Source organism: Callospermophilus lateralis, chromosome 6 (assembly GCF_048772815.1).
Source record: "Callospermophilus lateralis isolate mCalLat2 chromosome 6, mCalLat2.hap1, whole genome shotgun sequence".
Classification (NCBI taxonomy): Eukaryota; Metazoa; Chordata; class Mammalia; order Rodentia; family Sciuridae; genus Callospermophilus; species Callospermophilus lateralis.
This window is the reverse complement of record NC_135310.1, coordinates 44,315,835-44,333,789: the sequence shown is the minus strand read 5'-3', so window position 1 is coordinate 44,333,789 and position 17,955 is coordinate 44,315,835. Positions and strand designations below refer to the sequence as shown.

The following is a 17,955-nucleotide window of genomic DNA, read 5'->3' as shown; positions in this document are numbered from 1 at the left end:
TTTGATATAAAGAGAGCAACTAAGAACAGAGCAGGGAGGAAGAGCAGGAGGAAAAGACTAACATTAAACAGAGACATGAGGTGGGAGGGAAAGGGAGAGAAAAGGAAAATTGCATGGAAATGGAAGGAGACCCTCAATGTTACACAAAATTACATATAGGTGGTTGTGAAGGGAATGGGGAAAAAAAACAAGGAGAGAAATGAATTGTAGTAGAGGGGGTAGAGAGAGAAGATGGGAGGGGAGGGGAGGGGGGATAGTAGAGGATAGGAAAGGTAGCAGAATACAACAGTCACTAATATGGCATCATGTAAAAATGTGGATGTGTAACTGATGTGATTCTGCAATCTGTAATTGGGGTAAAAATGGGAGTTCATAACCCACTTGAATCTAATGTATGAAATATGATATGTCAAGAGCTTTGTAATGTTTTGAACAACCAATAAAAAAAAGAAAAAAAAGAAATCAAGAACTTTTGAGATAAGCATAAACTAAAGGAATTCGCATGGGTTTTGGGACACATCTGTAATTCCAGCGGCCTGGGAGGCTGAAATAGGAGGATTATAAGTTCAAGGCTAGCTTGGCAACTCAAAAACACCCTGTATCAAAATACAGAATAAACAAGTTGGGGTATGGCTCACTAGTAAAGTGCCCTGGTTTCAATTCCCAGTACTAAAAAAAAAAATTAAATTAAATTTTAAAAAAATTTAAAGGAACTAAAGGAACACTAGACCAGCATTACAGAAGATATTTAAGGACACTCTACAACCAAAAGGAAAAAGGAAGTAGCACAATCATGAGCATGGAAAAGAATAAATCTTTCTTCAAGAAGAGACACACAAAGAGAAAAAAAAAACATGATTGATATAGTAAACTATCAATGTGGATGTGTAACTGATGTGATTCTGCAAGCTTTGTAATGTTTTGAATAACCAATAAAAAAAAAAAAATAGAATAAAAAAAAAAGATATAGTAAACTATCAAATGTCAAAAATTAATAAAGAGAAGAAAAGAACTTAGAATATTTAAAACAAAAAGAAAATCAAGAAAACAACAGGAACAACTACACAACTTTCAACAATAATCCAAAATGTTAATGGTCTTAATTTGATAATAAAAAATACCCCATAGATTAAAAAACAAGATCCACCTCCCAGAAACTTACCTCACCTGAAAAGGTATTCACAAACTAAAAGAATGGAAAATGAAATTGCATGCAAATGGAATCTGAAAGCAAGCAGGAACTGCTATACTTATATCCAACAAAAGAGAGATATTAAGACAAAATCGGTTAGAAGTGGTAAAGAAAGTTATTACATATTGATGAAGGGAACAATTCATCAACATGTTATAACAATTTTAAATATATATATGTACTAAATATTGGAGCACCCAGAAATACAAAACAAACTAGAGCACCCAAAAATATAAAACACAGACACAAACTAGACACAAAGGGAGTGCCCTACTCTCACCAATAGAGATGATCCAGACCAAAAAAATTGACAAAAAACATCAGAGTTAAATTATACTATAGATAAAATATACTTAAAAGACAACTATAAAATATTCCATTTAACAACAATATTCTTTTCATTAACACACTAACACATGGAACTTTACATCCTAATATATGGTCTCAAACAGACCATATATTAGGATGTAAAGCAAACCTTAGAAATCCAAAACACAGAAATAATTTCTTGAATCTTATCAGATTACAATGAAATGAAACAAGAAATCAATAGCAAGAAAAACTATAGAAATTATACAAACACATAGAGATTGAACAATACTCTTCTGAAGAGTGGGTTATTGAAAATATTAGAGGGAAATTTTGATAATTCCTAGATTCAAATCAAAATAAAAACACAATATACTAGAATCAGTGAAATACAGTGAAAGCTGGGAGAGAGGTTTCGAGTAATGAGTACTTATATTAAAAGAATAGAGAGAGCTAAAATTAAAAACTCGATACATCTCAAGGTCTTAGATAAATAAGAACAAACAAAACCCAAAATCAGTAGAGGAAAAAATAATAAAGATCAGAGCAGAAATACAACAAATAGAGATTTTAAAAACAATGCAAAAGATCAATGAAACAATGTGTTGGGTCTTTGAAAGATAAACAAATCTTTAGATAGATTATCCCAGAGAGAGAGAGAGAAAGGTAAATAAAATTAGAGTTGAAAAAAAAAAATTACAACAGATACCACTGAAATTCAGAGTCACTAGGAATATTTTGAAAAACTGCATACCAATAAGTTGAAAAAAATACTAGAAAAAAACATAAATTTCAAGATAAATATGACCTATCAAAATAAACTAAGAACATATTAGAATAAACTAAATAGAACAATAAGAAAAAAGATTTAAAAAATAAGACAAAGTATCCCAACAAATAAAAGTAAAGGACCAGACTAATTCCCTGCTACAGTTTACAGAACATTAAAGAAGAAATAATATCAATGTTCCTCAAACTAGTCCATAAAAATGAAAGAGAAGGAACCATCCCAAACTCATTCTACAAACCAATATTATCTGACAAGGGCACACACACAAAAAAAACTATAGGCCAATATTCCTGGTAAACATAAATGCAAAAATTATCAGTAAAATATTAAGTAGATAAAATTCAACAGCACATTAAAAAGATAATGTACATGTCAAGCTGTTTTCATTGCAGGGATGAAAGGATGGTTCACCATATGCAAATCAGTAAAAGAAATAGCACATAAAGAGAGTCAAGAATAAAGAAAAAAATCACGATAGTACCTCAATACATACAGAAATTGCTTTTAATAAAACTTAATATCCTTCATGAATAAACTACATATAGAAGGATCATATCTCAACATAATAAAGGTTACATATGACAAACCCATAGCTGAATGGGGAACGACTGAAAGCATTCCCTCTAAGATCAGAAATAAGATACCACTTCATTCAATATACTACTTGAAATTTTAGCCAAAGCAATTAGGCAAGAGAAAGCAGTAAAAGGGATACAAAAAGGAAAGAATAAAATCAAATTATTCCAGTTTACTGATATGATTCTAAACTTAGAAAACCACAAATATTCCCCCAAGAAACTCTTAGAATTAATAAACCCAATGAAACAGCTAGACACAAAATTAACACACACACACACACACACACACACACACACACAAATAGCTTTTCTGTATGCCAACAATGAACTCACTGAGAAAGATGTCAGGAAAAACAACCCCATTCACAATAGCAAAAAAACAAAAACAAAGACAAAACAAAACCCTAGAAATTAACTTAATCAAAAGGAGGTAAAAGACCTCTACAATGAAAATTATAGAACACTGAAGAAACAAAATGAAAAAGACACTAGAAAGTATGAAGATCACCCATATTCATGGATTGGAAGAATGCGAGAATTAATATTATTAAAATGGACTTACTACCCAAAGCAATCTACAGAATCAATAAAATAATCATCAGAATACCACTTTCTTAACAGAACTAGAAAAAAGTCCTAAAATTCATATAAAAATACAAAAGATCCCAAATAGTCAAAGTAGTCCTGTGAAAAATGGACACCACTGGAGATATCATGATACCTGATTTCATTATATACCACAGACTCATAGTAATAAAAAGAATATGGTATTGGTATAAAAATGAACATATAAAATAATGGAACAAAACAGAGGCCCCATCAATAAATTCATATATCTCCAGGCAATTAATCTTGACATACGTGCCAAAAACACAAACTGGAAAAAAAAAAATAGCCTCTTCCACAAGTGGTGGGGAACTGGAGATCCATATGTAGAATAGTAAAACTAAATGTCCTGTCTCTCATAATATACAAAATTCAATTCAAAATGGATCAAAGACTGTAAGAACACCTGAAATTCTGAAACTACTAGAATAAAACATAGAGGAAACATTTCAAGATACTGACATAGGCACTGATTTCCTGAATTGAACTCCATTGATTTAGAAAACAAAAACAAGAAATGAAAAATTAGATTACATAAAATTTGTAACAAAGGAAACAACCGAGTGGAACACAATTTACAGAATGGGAAAAAATATTTAACACTATTCATATAATACAAGATTAATAACTAGAATATAGAAAGTTCAAAAAAATTACTGAAGAATAAGTAATCCAAAAAAAATTGGCCAAATGAAGCTCAGCATGGTGGTAGACACCTGTAATCCCAGTGGCTCAGGAGCATGAGGCAGGAGGATCCCAAGTTCAAGGCCAGTCCAGCAATTTAGCAAACTCTAAGCAACTTAGTGAGACTGTGTTTCAAAATAAAAAATAAAAAGGACTGGGGATGTAGCTCAGTGATAAAGTGCCCCTGGGTTTAATCACTGGGACCAAAAAAAAAAGCCATATAAACCAAATAGAGAGTTTAAAAAAAAAAAAAAAATATATATATATATATATATATATATATATATATATATATATACACACACATATATATACACACACAAATGGCAAACCCATAAATTTTAAAATGCTCAACATCTTTAGCCATCAAGTATCTTTAGCAAATTGAACCTACATTGAAATTCTACCTAATCCCAGTCAGAAGGGCTATTATAACAAGTTACAAATGCTGGCAAGGACGAGAAAGGAAAAAGAATGCTTGCTTATAAACTGTTGATAAGAATGTAAATTAATACAGTCATATGGAGAACTATATATAGGTTCTTCAAAAACTAAATACAGAATATATCCAAAGCAAATTAATCAGCATATAAAAGCATTACCTATATACCCATTTTTATTTTGGCACTGTTCACAAAAGCTAAGAAATGGAATCATTCTAGGATCCCATGGAAGAGTGAATAAAGAAAATACAGTATGTGTATTGGTCAGCTTTGTGTCACTGTGACCAAAATACCTGACAAGAACAAAGGCCCCAATCTTCATCATGTGGGATTAGGGCCCAACTTCCTTAATAAGGCCCCTACAGTGCAAGAATTAAAATTTAAAAAATCAATAAATGGGATGAACTCACACTAAAAAAAAAATCTTCTCAGCAAAAGAAACAAACTATGAGGTGAATAGAGAGCCTACATCTTGGGAGCAAATCTTTACCCCTCACACATCAGATAGAGCACTAATCTCTAAGGTATATAAAGAACTCAAAAAACTAACACCAAAAAAACAAATAACCCAATCAATAAATGGGCCAAGGACGTGAACAGACACTTCTCAGAATTCTGAAGATATACAATCAATTAACAAATATATGAAAAAATGTTCAGCATCTCTAGCAATTAGAGAAGTACAAATCAAAACTACTCTTAAGTTATCTTCTCACTCCAGTCAGAATGGCAGCTACTATGCATACAAACAACAATAAGTGTTGGTGAGGATATGGGGAAAAAGATACACTCATACATTGCTGGTAGGACTGCAAATCGGTGCAGCCAATATGGAAAGCAGTTTAGACATTCCTTGGAAATCTGGGAATGGAACCACCATTTGACCCAGCTATCCCTCTCCTGGGTCTATACTCAAAGGTCTTAAAAACAGCATACTACAGGGACACAGTCACATCAATGTTTATAGCAGCACAATTCATGATAGCTAAACTGTAAAACGAACCTAGATGCCCTTCAGTAGATGAATGGATAAAAAAAAAAAAAAAATGTGGCCTATATATACAATGGAATATTTCTCAGTAATAAAACAGAATAAAATCATGGTATTTGCAGGTAAATGGATGGTGTTGAAGAAGATAATGCTAAGTGAAATTAGCCAATCCAAAAAACCCAAATGCCGAATGTTTTCTCTGATATAAGGAGGCTGATTCACAGTTGGGTAGGGAGGGGCAGCATGGGAGGAATAGACTAAGTCTAGACAGGGCAAAGGGATGGGAGGGGAAGGGAATAGGGAAAGGGTTAGCAAGGATGGTGGAATGTGATGGACAGCATTATCCAAAGTACATATATGAAGACACGAATTGGTATAAACATATTTTTTATACAATCAGAGATATGAAAAATTGTGCTGTATATGTATTTTTATTTAATCTTCAATAAAAAAGGACCCTGAAAAGATTGTGAAGTTTGGATGTGAGCTAAAACATGTAAGCTGATCAAAACATTCTGGGAAAGATAAAAGACAGAAAATATCAAAAAACAAAACAAATTAGTATCTATCAATCAAGCTTGATCTCATTTCTTGAGAACATCTTCCTTTTAATAAAGAATATTAAAATCTTCAGGAAAATTGATCCTAAATTAAGAAGTTAGTAGATTAGAAATATCTTAGAACATCAATGAACAAAATTAAATTTCACGGTTTTAAGAAGTTAGTAGATTAGAAATATCTTAGAACATCAATGAACAAAATTAAATTTCATGGTTTACCTCAGAACCAATGTAATTTCTTCTTAATAATGCTATATCTTAATGAAATCTATTGACCAAACTACACCAGGCACTCAAAACATTCTGGCAATACCTAAATATTTTTAGAAGCTTTTTATTACTCAAGCAAAATTACCTGAGTGTCGAGATGATGTCATCTTTGGACAACTTGGTGAATAATAGATAAGTTGGGTAAATAGAACCAGCAGATCTGTAAGGGATACTGAATCTTCACAAAGAAATAGAAAAAGAAAGAAATTAATCCCTATTATATGCTTACAACTTAGAACAATTTAACTAATGGCTCACCAATCTATGACTGAGTTTTTATAGAAAACATGATCCAGTCAGGAAAGCAGAAGCTATAATCAAAAACACATGACTCCAGAACAAATTAGATATAGTATATTAAAAGACGGCAAGGCAAACAATACAATGTGGGCTATGTGGAAGGACAGGGAATTTTTTTTTTTTTTTAGCTAATCACTTAGTATAAACTTCTAATTAAAAGATTCATAAATCTGATTATTGCTATTTGTATTTATTCAATTAGGAGCAAAACTAAGGAAAAAGCTAAGTGAATCTTCCAGTCTCACTTGCTCTGAGTTACTTACCTTTAGTTGACTTTAAAATTCATTAATTTTGGAAATCACATAATTGAGCAATGCACTATTAAGTCTCCCATTAGCTCTGATAGATAACACATCTTATATGAGAGTTATGGTAATGGTTTCCCAGGTTATTTTTCATGGACTTGAAGGCTGCTTTTGTCAAAAGCACTGACTCTTCACTTGAGCCTGTGCAGACATCTGATCAGTGACTAAAAACAGAGTGAAAAAGCTAGACATCTTGGACTTCATATCATTTCTGTTTCTTTTGCTACCTTAATCTTTAAGTCAAAATGTTTCTGCTCAGCTCTGCACATGAACATGTTATTCACTTAAGGAATGTTTGTCAAAAATAGTACAGATTCATTTACCTAAAACTTCCCTAAGCTCTAACTTCCCCCTTTTAGGCTTCTGAAACCAGGCAAAGAACTATATATTCTCAAGATTCACAGGGGCATCATGACTACTGCAAAATCAACAGATCACCAACAACCAGGTTTCCCAACACCCTGCTCCAGACCACCAGAGAGATGCCTAGAAGTCTAGAATATACTCCATAACACAGGTCAGCAAATTGTAGTCCTTATAATCTGATTTTGTAATGCTCACAAGCTAAGAATGGATTTTCATTTTTAAAATGTGTTTGAGGTTCCTCAAAACCATGCTCAGATTCAGTGATTTACTAGCAAGACTCACATGTTTCAACATAGAGTCATACAGTTATGTTTTGTTACATCAAAAGCACACAAAGAAAAATCCAAGAGAAATGGGGAATGTGATGAAATCCAGAGAAAACCAGGCACAAGCTTCTAAGTGTTCTCTCCCACAGAGTGACACAGAATACATTTAATTCTTCTAGGAGTGAATTTTAAAAACATATGTAAAATAATGGCTATCAGGAAAGGTCATTATAAATCCCAAAGTTTTTACTGAAGGTTGAAGATTCAGGCACCTATTGCCTAGCACATACCAAATTTCTAAATTCAAAAAAGGAAATTAAGTGTTTAGTGTAAAACACATTGTAAGCAGATTAGACACTGTGATCAGTCTATAGCTTAGGTATCTCTCAGTGCTGGGAATAAAAGAATTCTAGACACCAACCAAGGACCAACCTTGCACAAGCCCTTTCTAGGAATAGCAGCCTCCAGATTGTGATGCTACCTTTTTTTTTTTTTTTTTTCTTTTCTTTTTTGGAACATTCAGGTGCACACACAGAGAAAGACATTATGTGGCCCAGTGTGGCTAAAAGAGTTAGTATCTAGCACTTTACAGGAAAAGTTTGACAGCCCCTACTCTGTAGTATATTCTTAAATAAGCTTAGGGTTTTAAGGGAAATAAGAATAACTAGCAACATGTGCCAAAGTTTAATAGAGGAAAATTAAGAAGACTTAGGGTAAAAACAATATGATAGTGTATCAAATGGTATTGGGCTTTGCAGTTTATAAAACAATATTCTCAAACAAAAGTTCTCTAAGTGCAGGATCACTGATACCATTATTCAATTTTCATGATTTAAGAAACCAAAACAACATAAAGTAAGTGATTTGTCCAAAAGATCCTGGATAATGTATAAGAAAACCAGAATTTAAACAAGGTCTTCTACTTTTACATCCAGAACTGGATCATCAAGTATGTTGAGAAATTTGAGAGACAGAGGAAAATAATTATCACATTCTAGGAGAATAAGAAAAACACCTATGCATGTAAGAAGCAGTAGAAACTGAAAATTAAAAGAAAAAAATACTTCAATATATATAAAACTAAAAGGTATATAACTAAATACCCTTGAAAAAACATGGGAAAACTCCAAGCTTGAATGAGCCACAGCATATAAATCTTACCGTACTTCCACATATTCATTTCTCCTAATCGCACTTACCTTTTTTATCCTTCAGCTTTATGGGAAAGAGTTTTCTGCCTTGTTTATAGATCAATAATCTTCCTAAAATGCACAATGAGTGAATGAAATAAATATATTGTAATTCTTGTCCTGAGTAATAGACAATTTTCTGTTTGTTCCCTTAAGAGAAGAAACAAAAACATTTTAATGTTTTAATATTTTACAGTACCTGACTCCATTTTCTTCTAAACACACAAGATTCTAGTCTATAATGAAGACACTGTTGGTGGAAATTTTAAAAATATTTATTTCCTGGGCTGGAGTTATGGCTGAGCGGTAGAGTGCTCACCTAGCACGTATGAGGCATTGGGTTCAATCCTCAGCATCACATAAAAATAAATAAAATAAAGGTATTATATCCAACTACAACTAAAAAAAATTTTAATATTTATTTCCTTGTTTGCTAAGGCTCTTTACATAAATCTGAGAAAAAGTAGTCATAAAATTGACAAAACTCAGAAAAATATAATATGCATCAGACCATATATATAAATGTAGTATAATATGTATCAGATTATATATATATATGTGTGTGTGTGTGTGTGTGTGTGTGTGTGTGTGTGTATATATATATATATAGTATTATATGCATCAGTGCTCATTCTAAAATAAATATCAAAAATTGCCAGAGTTATCACCTGTCATCAAGGACATGCTTTAAAAGTAAGATAAGGAAGGAAAGAAGTCAATAAAAAATGTTAGTTACTCTTCAGTTTTACTAACTAAAAGTAAATGCAGGTAAAATCTATAAAAAATATTCCAAAATCTAAAAAACTGCCATCTGAAACACTTCTAGTCCCAAGTGTTTCAGGTACACAAAAGATCATACTATAGAGATTTTCTAATATTTATTTGCTATTTACTCATTCACCCATACAGTCAAGATATATCAAATATCTATTTTATGCAAGATCCTGCACTTTTCACTAATGATAAAAACCAGAAAGAGACCTGAAACTTAGCTCCCAATTAGACTACAGCAAACAGGGTGGTATTACCGAGTATGCAGAGGACAAGGGGAAGAGATAAGGAGCTTCAAAGGGCAGATCATGAAGACATGGTCATGGAAAGAATCTGGACTTTATTACAGAGGCCATTAGGACTCTACAGCAGTGTAGAAAGCTAATGAAACAAAATCAAGGTGTGAAAGAAATTTTATCAAGGAAATTATACACAAAAACACTAGCAAAAAAAATGAAGAGGAGACAAATAAAAGTTTATGTTTAAGAAAATAAAATGTATGTCACAATCAATCCCACCATTACATATAATTATAATGCATCAATAAAAAAATATGTAAAAAAAGAAAAATAATATGCCATAGCCAGGATTTCACATAGGCAGTGAAAGAAAAAGATGAGAAAACTCAATTTCTAACATAGTATACAGGGTAAATTTCTCCTATGTAAGTAATTCCAATGAGTAAAACAACAGGTCTAAAAAGAGAAGGAACAGTGATTTCAGTACTGTAAATTTTGAAGGGCATAAATAACCTTCAGATAGTAATATTAAGTAAAAGTGAGTGGATCTGAAATTCAGGAAAGGTATGTAGACTTACATATTTCAGTCACTGATACATGTAAATATGTAATACTTGAGGCCATGTACATGAGCTCCCTCAAGAAAACAAATATAGTAAAGTGGAAAAAAGCACAAAGGGAAAACATTTGCGAGTACAAAGGTGAAGAAAAGAGAAAAGCTCTTCAAGTGAACACACAAAACTTACTATGTACGACAATGAAGGAATACAAAAAAAACATGACACTAAGATGAGGAGGAAAGAATCAACAGAGATACATGCTGTTAAATGAGGACAAGAAAGATTAGAAGCTAACATGGGAAGGCCTTAGAGGAGTAGAAACAGAAGCCTACTTCTATGACTGAAAAGTGAAGAAGAGGCAAAGAAGTGGGACCTGGGGAATCCAGAATACACAGAAAGCTCTTCTTTCAAGGGAAGCAGAAAGGTAAAGCATATGGAGCACAGAACTTGCTCCATTTTTTATTATGGATCACCCATAAGCAGGTTAGACAACACAGGAGAAAGAACCAATGCAAAGAGACACAGAATAACAAAATGGCCTAGTTTCACTAAAAATAAAGCAAAACAAACAAACAAACACAAACACTCCAGGAGAACAGATAAAGAGAATCAAGAATCAAGAGAACAGATAAAGTGGTCTATCTGAAATAGAACACATCTTGATTACAAGCTAGAGAAAGGAAATACTGTTAAAGGTATATAAACATTCATTCGTATACACAGAAGTAGGACATGTAGGGAGGTCGTATACAAAGAATTCTATTTTCTTAGTGAAATAAGAAACATGGTGTCCTCTTGAAAGAGAGTGGGCAATAACAAGAAAGGTGGTTTGCTGAAACTGGCAAATACTTGTAACAGCTGGGACATCAAAGAAAGAAAGATCACCTAAGAGAATTCCAAAGCAATACAAAAAGAGCAACTGAGGTTAGAAAACATATATTTGCACTTTTCAATCCACATAACAAATTCTCTCTGCTCAATTTCCTGAGAACCCCAAAAATGGAAAGCTGAACTGACCTAAAGTTGGGAAAATGCAGGCAAGAATGAACAAAAAATTTGAAAAAGGAAAAAAAAATGAATATGGCAAAAGAATACAATGAAATACCACAAGGTCTCCACTAGATAAGAAAGAAAGCAAAGCCATGAGAACAAGTAGAGTGGGGGTTGGGGGGGATGCTTGATGTAACTTTTTAATATCAAGAAATTAGAAAAATCTAAAAATATTTACATGAGATAATACATAAAATTATGCATACTTTTGTTTCTTTTCAAGAATAAATTTCAATTTCTGCACTTTCTCCTCCACTGCAAAACGTGAGGTTTTGAAATCCATTAATTATTGGTCTTTGACACTTTCCCATACTTTGAGTTAAAGAATTTTATTCAGGGATAAACTAAATTATAAAATACTTTCATACTCTCAATAACTTATCATTTGTTTCAAAAAATAATAAATGTAACCAACATGAAAGTTCAGTTTCACATGGCAAGTTGTGAACCGTAAGGAAAGATCCAGAAAAATTCCAAATAGGTGAAGTTTATTCTTTCATGATAAATAAGATATAAGATTTACTTATACTGGTTTAAGTAAATATGAAAGAGGCAACAGAAGTAAAAATAACAAAGGTATATAGGCATTGATGGGCAAAACAATGTAAAAGAAGACTCATTTTACTCAATATCAAACTAAGAGACCAGATAAAAAAATTAGGGCCAGATTTTAAATTATCTAGAATGTTTTAGCTCAGACTGAATATAAGTAGAAATGAATCACAAGGCAGGATGGGGTATTTGATAATAAAAACTACATTGTAGGGAATTTTTCCTCTAACTAACGTGCTTAAGTATCTGATTAAATGAGTGAGACAATAGCAGAAGAGCAAAAGGGACTACATATCATGGTAGTATGAGAGATTAGAATACTAATGCCTAATATAACTTGAAGAGCTGCATATAGTATGAATCAGTATGACTAAACATTCATTTTAAAGGTAGATATTATTAAAAAGTCACTAAATCTTTTTAATTTCTCAAAATATTTTAAGTCATTGGTAAAAGTGATCTCATTTACCAGACTACTAACAGCTACTAAAAAAATAAGTCACTATAAGGCTATTTCTGAGCCATATCCCTGGCTCTTTTTTATATTTTATTTGGAGACAGGGTCTCTCTTAAGTTGCTGTAGGGCCTTCCTAAGTTGCTGAGGCTGGCTTTGAACTTGCGACCCTCCTACCTCTGCCTCCAAGCCACTGGGATTACAGGCGAGTGCACCATGATCAGAAAAATTAAACATTTTTAATGTGTGTAATTAAAAAAAAATACATACCACAATGCTTTGAATGTTCCAAAATTTCATCAGTTTTCATGGTCTCACACAATTCCAAGTACTGAACACACTGCTGAACTGCTGTGGTTATCTAATAAAATAAAATCTCATTAATTTCAGGAACTTGCAGTTTAGAAGTCCAAGTATTTTTATTAAAAAAAAATAGGCAAAGCTATAAAAATTCTAGCAGGAAATATTTAGGAAATATGTAGACTACTACCTTTTCAGGTACTACAACTCAGTTTCCCCAGTCACATATTACTATGGCATCAATTTGGGGAGCACTGAAAAGATTTGTGAACAAATATATTATTATCTTAATATTGGTGTCAGTGGATGGAAATAAACATAATCTGACATTTTAGTGAAAGATACAAAAATACTACAGCCATGGCTTTCAAAACTTTCTTGCACAGTTCCCTCACATCATAGTCTTTTCTTCCCATCTGGCCAGCAAATATATTGACTGGTTTAAAATTCTGTTTCCATCTCCAATACCACAATTTAAAAAAAAATAAAAAGAAAGAAAACTGAAAATTTAAAGAACATTGTCAAAATTTTAAAAAAATCTACAGCCCCTACTGTTCCTAATGATTCTTCTGTAAGTCTCCATTCTAACCCTTCCTCCCATTCTTCACAAGTAGAGCTTTCAACCCTTCTCCCCTTTCCCAAAACTTACCTACTCCCAGTAGATTCCCTCCAATTCTAATTCCCAAACAAAATACAAATCATCAGTGAAAAAGGACTGATAATTATTAGATTTAGTAATAAAGAGATTGTTGGAGACCCTGAATAGGTTAGTTTCATGGGAATTTGAAGATTAAATCCAGTTTATAATAAAGAAATAAGAACTGAAAAAGTAGAGTTTCCTAGAATGATTTTCATTTTCATGAAAGTTAGCCATGAAGGAAATTTAAAATAGAGCAACAGGTACTATAAGAGTCTTAGAGGCAAAACTAAATTTTTTTTTCCAAGTTGGAAAGATAGGGTCATGCTTAGTGTTCTTGGAAGGGTATCTGACAGAAAAGTTCAACTATATAGGAAATAAAGAAGACAGCTGACAGAAAAATGTACCCAAGAGGGAAAAAAAGTTTGGAGTCAACTAGAAAGAGGATTAAGCTTTAGATGGAAAATATATATATATATAAAGACTGTATGAACTGAGGCAAGTTCACAATGATGGTATGCAGTTATCAATGGATTTCCCTATCTAATTCATTTTATTGTGACCTCAGGTCTGTGCACACACACACACAAAAAGTTAACATGGCAGGACTTCTGTCTTTAGATAGTACTGATTTCAAGGTTAGACTCTGATAGCATCTGGAAAATTGGAGTTTAGAAGTTCCCACTGTTGCAGAAGAAAACTGCCTGTGAAGCCCAAGCTAGGCAGATATGGAAGTCTCTACCCTGGCTTCTAGTGTTCTTGCTTGAGAGGATTCCAGCAAGACCTGAGGCTTATTAAAAGAACAGACTGCTTATTAGACAGATAGGAAAAGGGGGAAACAGGTCACTGGCAAGGGAGAGAATGAGTCTTCTCAGAGTGAGGGATACGTGCCCCCATCACATACCCTCCAGTTTTTTTGTTTGTTTTATCTATTTATTTATTTATTTATTTTTGTGGTGCTGGGGATTGAACCCAGGGCTTTGTGCATGCAAGGCAAGCCCTCTACCAACTGAGCTTTATCCCCAGCCCTGCCCTCTAGTTTTATTGGGGGTCTAGGGAAGTTTTCAGAGAGTCCCCCCAACCTCTTGACTTTTGACTGACAGCATGATTGCACCATATTTCCAAACCACTGTACACAGTAATGGTCTGAGGCAACTATGGGTCACTTTGGTCAATGATGATTGGTTCTGATTGGAACTTATTCTTAAAAATTTTACAGTTAAAGGGAATTATCCTTATCTCCCTGAGTTCTGAAATCTAGTCTCTACAAGGGTCACCAAAGTCCCCCACTTAAGGGTAACTTAGCAGGATGGAGCCTTTCAGACCAGTATTTCTACTTCAAATAATGGGTAGTTTGATGAAGAATGTAATATATCTTGTTAATTTAAGCCAGGCAGGGTTGCGGGTAATTTGTTTTTTAAAAGAAAAGTATGTGGCCAGGCACGGTGGCACATGTTTGTAATCCCAGCAGCCCAGGAGGCTGAAACAGGAGGACTGTGCCAGCCTCAGCAACTGTGAGGTGCTAAGCAACTCAGTGAGACCATGTCTCTATATAAAATACAAAATAGGGCTGAAGACAGGGCTCAGTGGTCACGGGCCCTGAGTTCAATCCCCACAAAAAAGCATGTGGAGGCCAGCACAATGGACCAAGTTTATAGAATCATTCCCTTAACCTCATGTTTCCACCATGTACATCTCTCTGTTACCTATCACCATCATTCCAAGAATGGATCAGAGGGCTTTCACTGTACCTAAACTATAAAAAATATTTTTTTAAAAAAAATGTGGTTTATGCTGAATATCTGCATTATTTGTAGTCATGTGAAATATGTGTTAGGCAGAAAGTGCATATACAGTCAGACCCCAATAAAATAAACTCTTCAATAATCTCTAACAAACTTCCCAATAGATAACATTTTACCCAAGTTGTCACAATTCAATGCTGGAGGACTTAAGCATGTCCTATGTGTTTCCGTGGTAAAACAGTTAGAATCTTACACTTTCATTTCCTCCAGATTTCACCAAATTTACCTCTTCTCTTTGCTGATTTTATGTTGTATCCTTTCACTGTAACAAATGATAGCTGACAGTACAACTATATACTGAGTCCTGAGTCCTCCCAGAAAATCATCAAATCTGGGGGTTGTCTCAGAACCATCTCCCATAGCTATATGTCTTGTCTAAATCAAATTTCAGAAATCAGAGCCATGTCTTCTGGAGATCTGCCCAAATCTACCAAGTCAAAAAAACCATTACTTTACCAGCAATGTTTTCCTTCTACTATGTTACTTACTTCACTTAATGACATTAATCATTTAATTATTTGAGGTCTCACCATCCTCTCTTCAAAAATCAAGACCTCCAAATCCTACTTATAACAACAGTAATGGATCTATCCATTTTTATCCCAGTTCTCAGGGGCATATCCTTAGTTCACACTTCCACCATCTCTGGCTGACATTACCCACAACCTCTCAACCATTTTTTTGCTTAAACATTTCTCTTCTATAACACCTATAACTTTCAGAGAATAAGAAAAATGGTGCCACCTGAAGCCATTTCAGAACTCATTCCTTTAAGGGTATCTTAACAATTATTCAAATTATTAAAAACAAAAGGTTAAATATTTACACTGAAAATCAAAATGTTTTTAACTAGTTCATGACTGTGCAATGCCATGAAAACAAAGAGTATCTTAACTTCTATAAATAACTGACAGCACATACATAAATTGTTTGATGCCCTAATGCTACCTATTAAAAATGTCAAAAACATACAGATAGAATTACACAAATACAGTGGTCACTAAACATGTGACTATTTAAATTAAAATTAAATAAAACTTAAAATTCATTGTTTCAGTTATCCTAGATATATTCCAAGTTTTCTATAGTCATATAAGACTAGTGGCTGAATAATGCAGATTTTTCCATTGTTGAAGAAAATGTCATCATACAGTACTAATGAGAAACTAAAGGAGAAGCTTTAGTAGATTAACATTACACTGAACAGGCTACTCAGATTAAGATTCTTTTTTTTTTTTTCTTCAAAAATAATTTATTTGCTTTTGATCACAAAACAGAGGTAAGGAAAGGGGCAGTGCATTTTCCAGTCTTTGCACCTCTAAAACTTGGCCCACTTCAGCAGGTACTCTCCCATTCTTTCAGCTACAGAGTATAGGATGGCCACATGGTTAAGACAGGTGGGTGCCCCTGTAGCCAAGGAGACCCCCCCTCCTTTAGTGTTCCAGCTCATTTTTTAAAAAAAATACTGCAAGTAACTGGTAGTTTTGTTTTTTTTTTTTTAATTCATGAATAAGCAGATCATAAATTCTGACCATACGACTCTTAAGAAACCTCCCGAAACAGAAGCAGAGACCAAGATTAGGCCCTTCTCTGTCAGCTTTCCAGGTCCCAGGCTGCCTGTGGCACCCAGAGAGCTGTCCTGGGTCCCCCATATCCCAGGGTGGCGATGGAGGAAGGGCAGGCCAGGCCATACATGAGGCATAAACAGTCTTTATTGGACTCAGACCAGGAGTCCATTGGTCCTGAGGACCTCTGTGAACTTGTTAATTTTCTTCTCCACATTCTTTTCTGCCTGTTTTCGTAGCCTCATAAGCTGTTTTTTCTTCTGATAATGGATCTTGGCTTTCTCCTTTCTCTTCTCCTCCAGGGTGGCTGTCACTGCCTGGCACTTCCAGCCGACCTCATGAGCCAGGCGCCCCAGGTAGGCAAACTTTCTTGTTGGCTTCAGTCGCACAACCTTCAGGGCAGCAGGAACCACCATCCGCTTTTTCTTGTCGTAGGGTGGTGGAATCCCATCAAACACCTTGAGGCGGTCCAGGGCAGCCAGGCTTCGCTTGGTCTTGTGGGGCAGCATGCCTCCCACTGACCTCCAGAAGATGCGACTGGGGGCCCGGAAGTGGTACGGGCCACGGGATGGGTTGGTATTCATCCTCTTGCGGAGGAAGGCCAGGTACTTCAACTTGTTTCTGTAGAAATTTCCAGAAATGTTGATGCCCTCACAGAGCACAACCACCACCTTGCGGCCCAGCAGTACCTGTTTGGCCACAATGGCCGCCAGGCGGCCCAGGAGATGGCCTCGGCCATCCAGCACTAGGACCTGCCCCTCCGCCATCTTCGGCAGCCGCCTGGGAAAGAAGGAAGTGTTGGCGCAGGGTTTCTTATCCCTTTATTTCTTAAAGAACAGAAAGAAAAATCTAAAGGAGTGGACTAAAGTTCCACCACAGATTCACAATTAAATCTCAACTCTGAAAAGAAAATGGAAATAAATGCATCTTGTATTCATTTTTCTCTACTTCCTTTCAAAAGTAGGACCAAATTTACTTAAAAAAATTTTTTTGATGTTTTATAAATTTTAAAAAGCTTTTTAGAAAAAAAAAAGAAATTTAAAATGAAGTCTCTTCTAGCAAGTCTGATCCATTACAAAAATAAAACAAAATTTTTTACTAATTTGATAAAATATTGAAGTGGTTTATAATGAAGTAATTTTACCTGCAGGCTAAAAATTGACTGATAGAGG

At 34.2% G+C, this 17,955-nt stretch overlaps 1 protein-coding gene and 1 pseudogene across 1 annotated transcript in view; both read right to left on the bottom strand.

Annotated features, from left to right (window-relative positions):
- Tbc1d32 (TBC1 domain family member 32) overlaps positions 1 to 17,955 on the bottom strand; it is a 191,398-nt gene that overhangs the window by 138,391 nt on the left and 35,052 nt on the right. The window contains exons 12-14 of the mRNA XM_076859783.2: positions 12,747 to 12,837; positions 8,860 to 9,000; positions 6,509 to 6,601 (exon numbers count right to left, since the gene is read on the bottom strand). Coding sequence (XP_076715898.1) covers positions 6,509 to 6,601; positions 8,860 to 9,000; positions 12,747 to 12,837 — 325 coding nt within the window. The remainder of the gene's footprint in view (positions 1 to 6,508; positions 6,602 to 8,859; positions 9,001 to 12,746; positions 12,838 to 17,955) is intronic.
- LOC143402353 (large ribosomal subunit protein uL13 pseudogene) lies at positions 16,913 to 17,584 on the bottom strand (annotated as a pseudogene).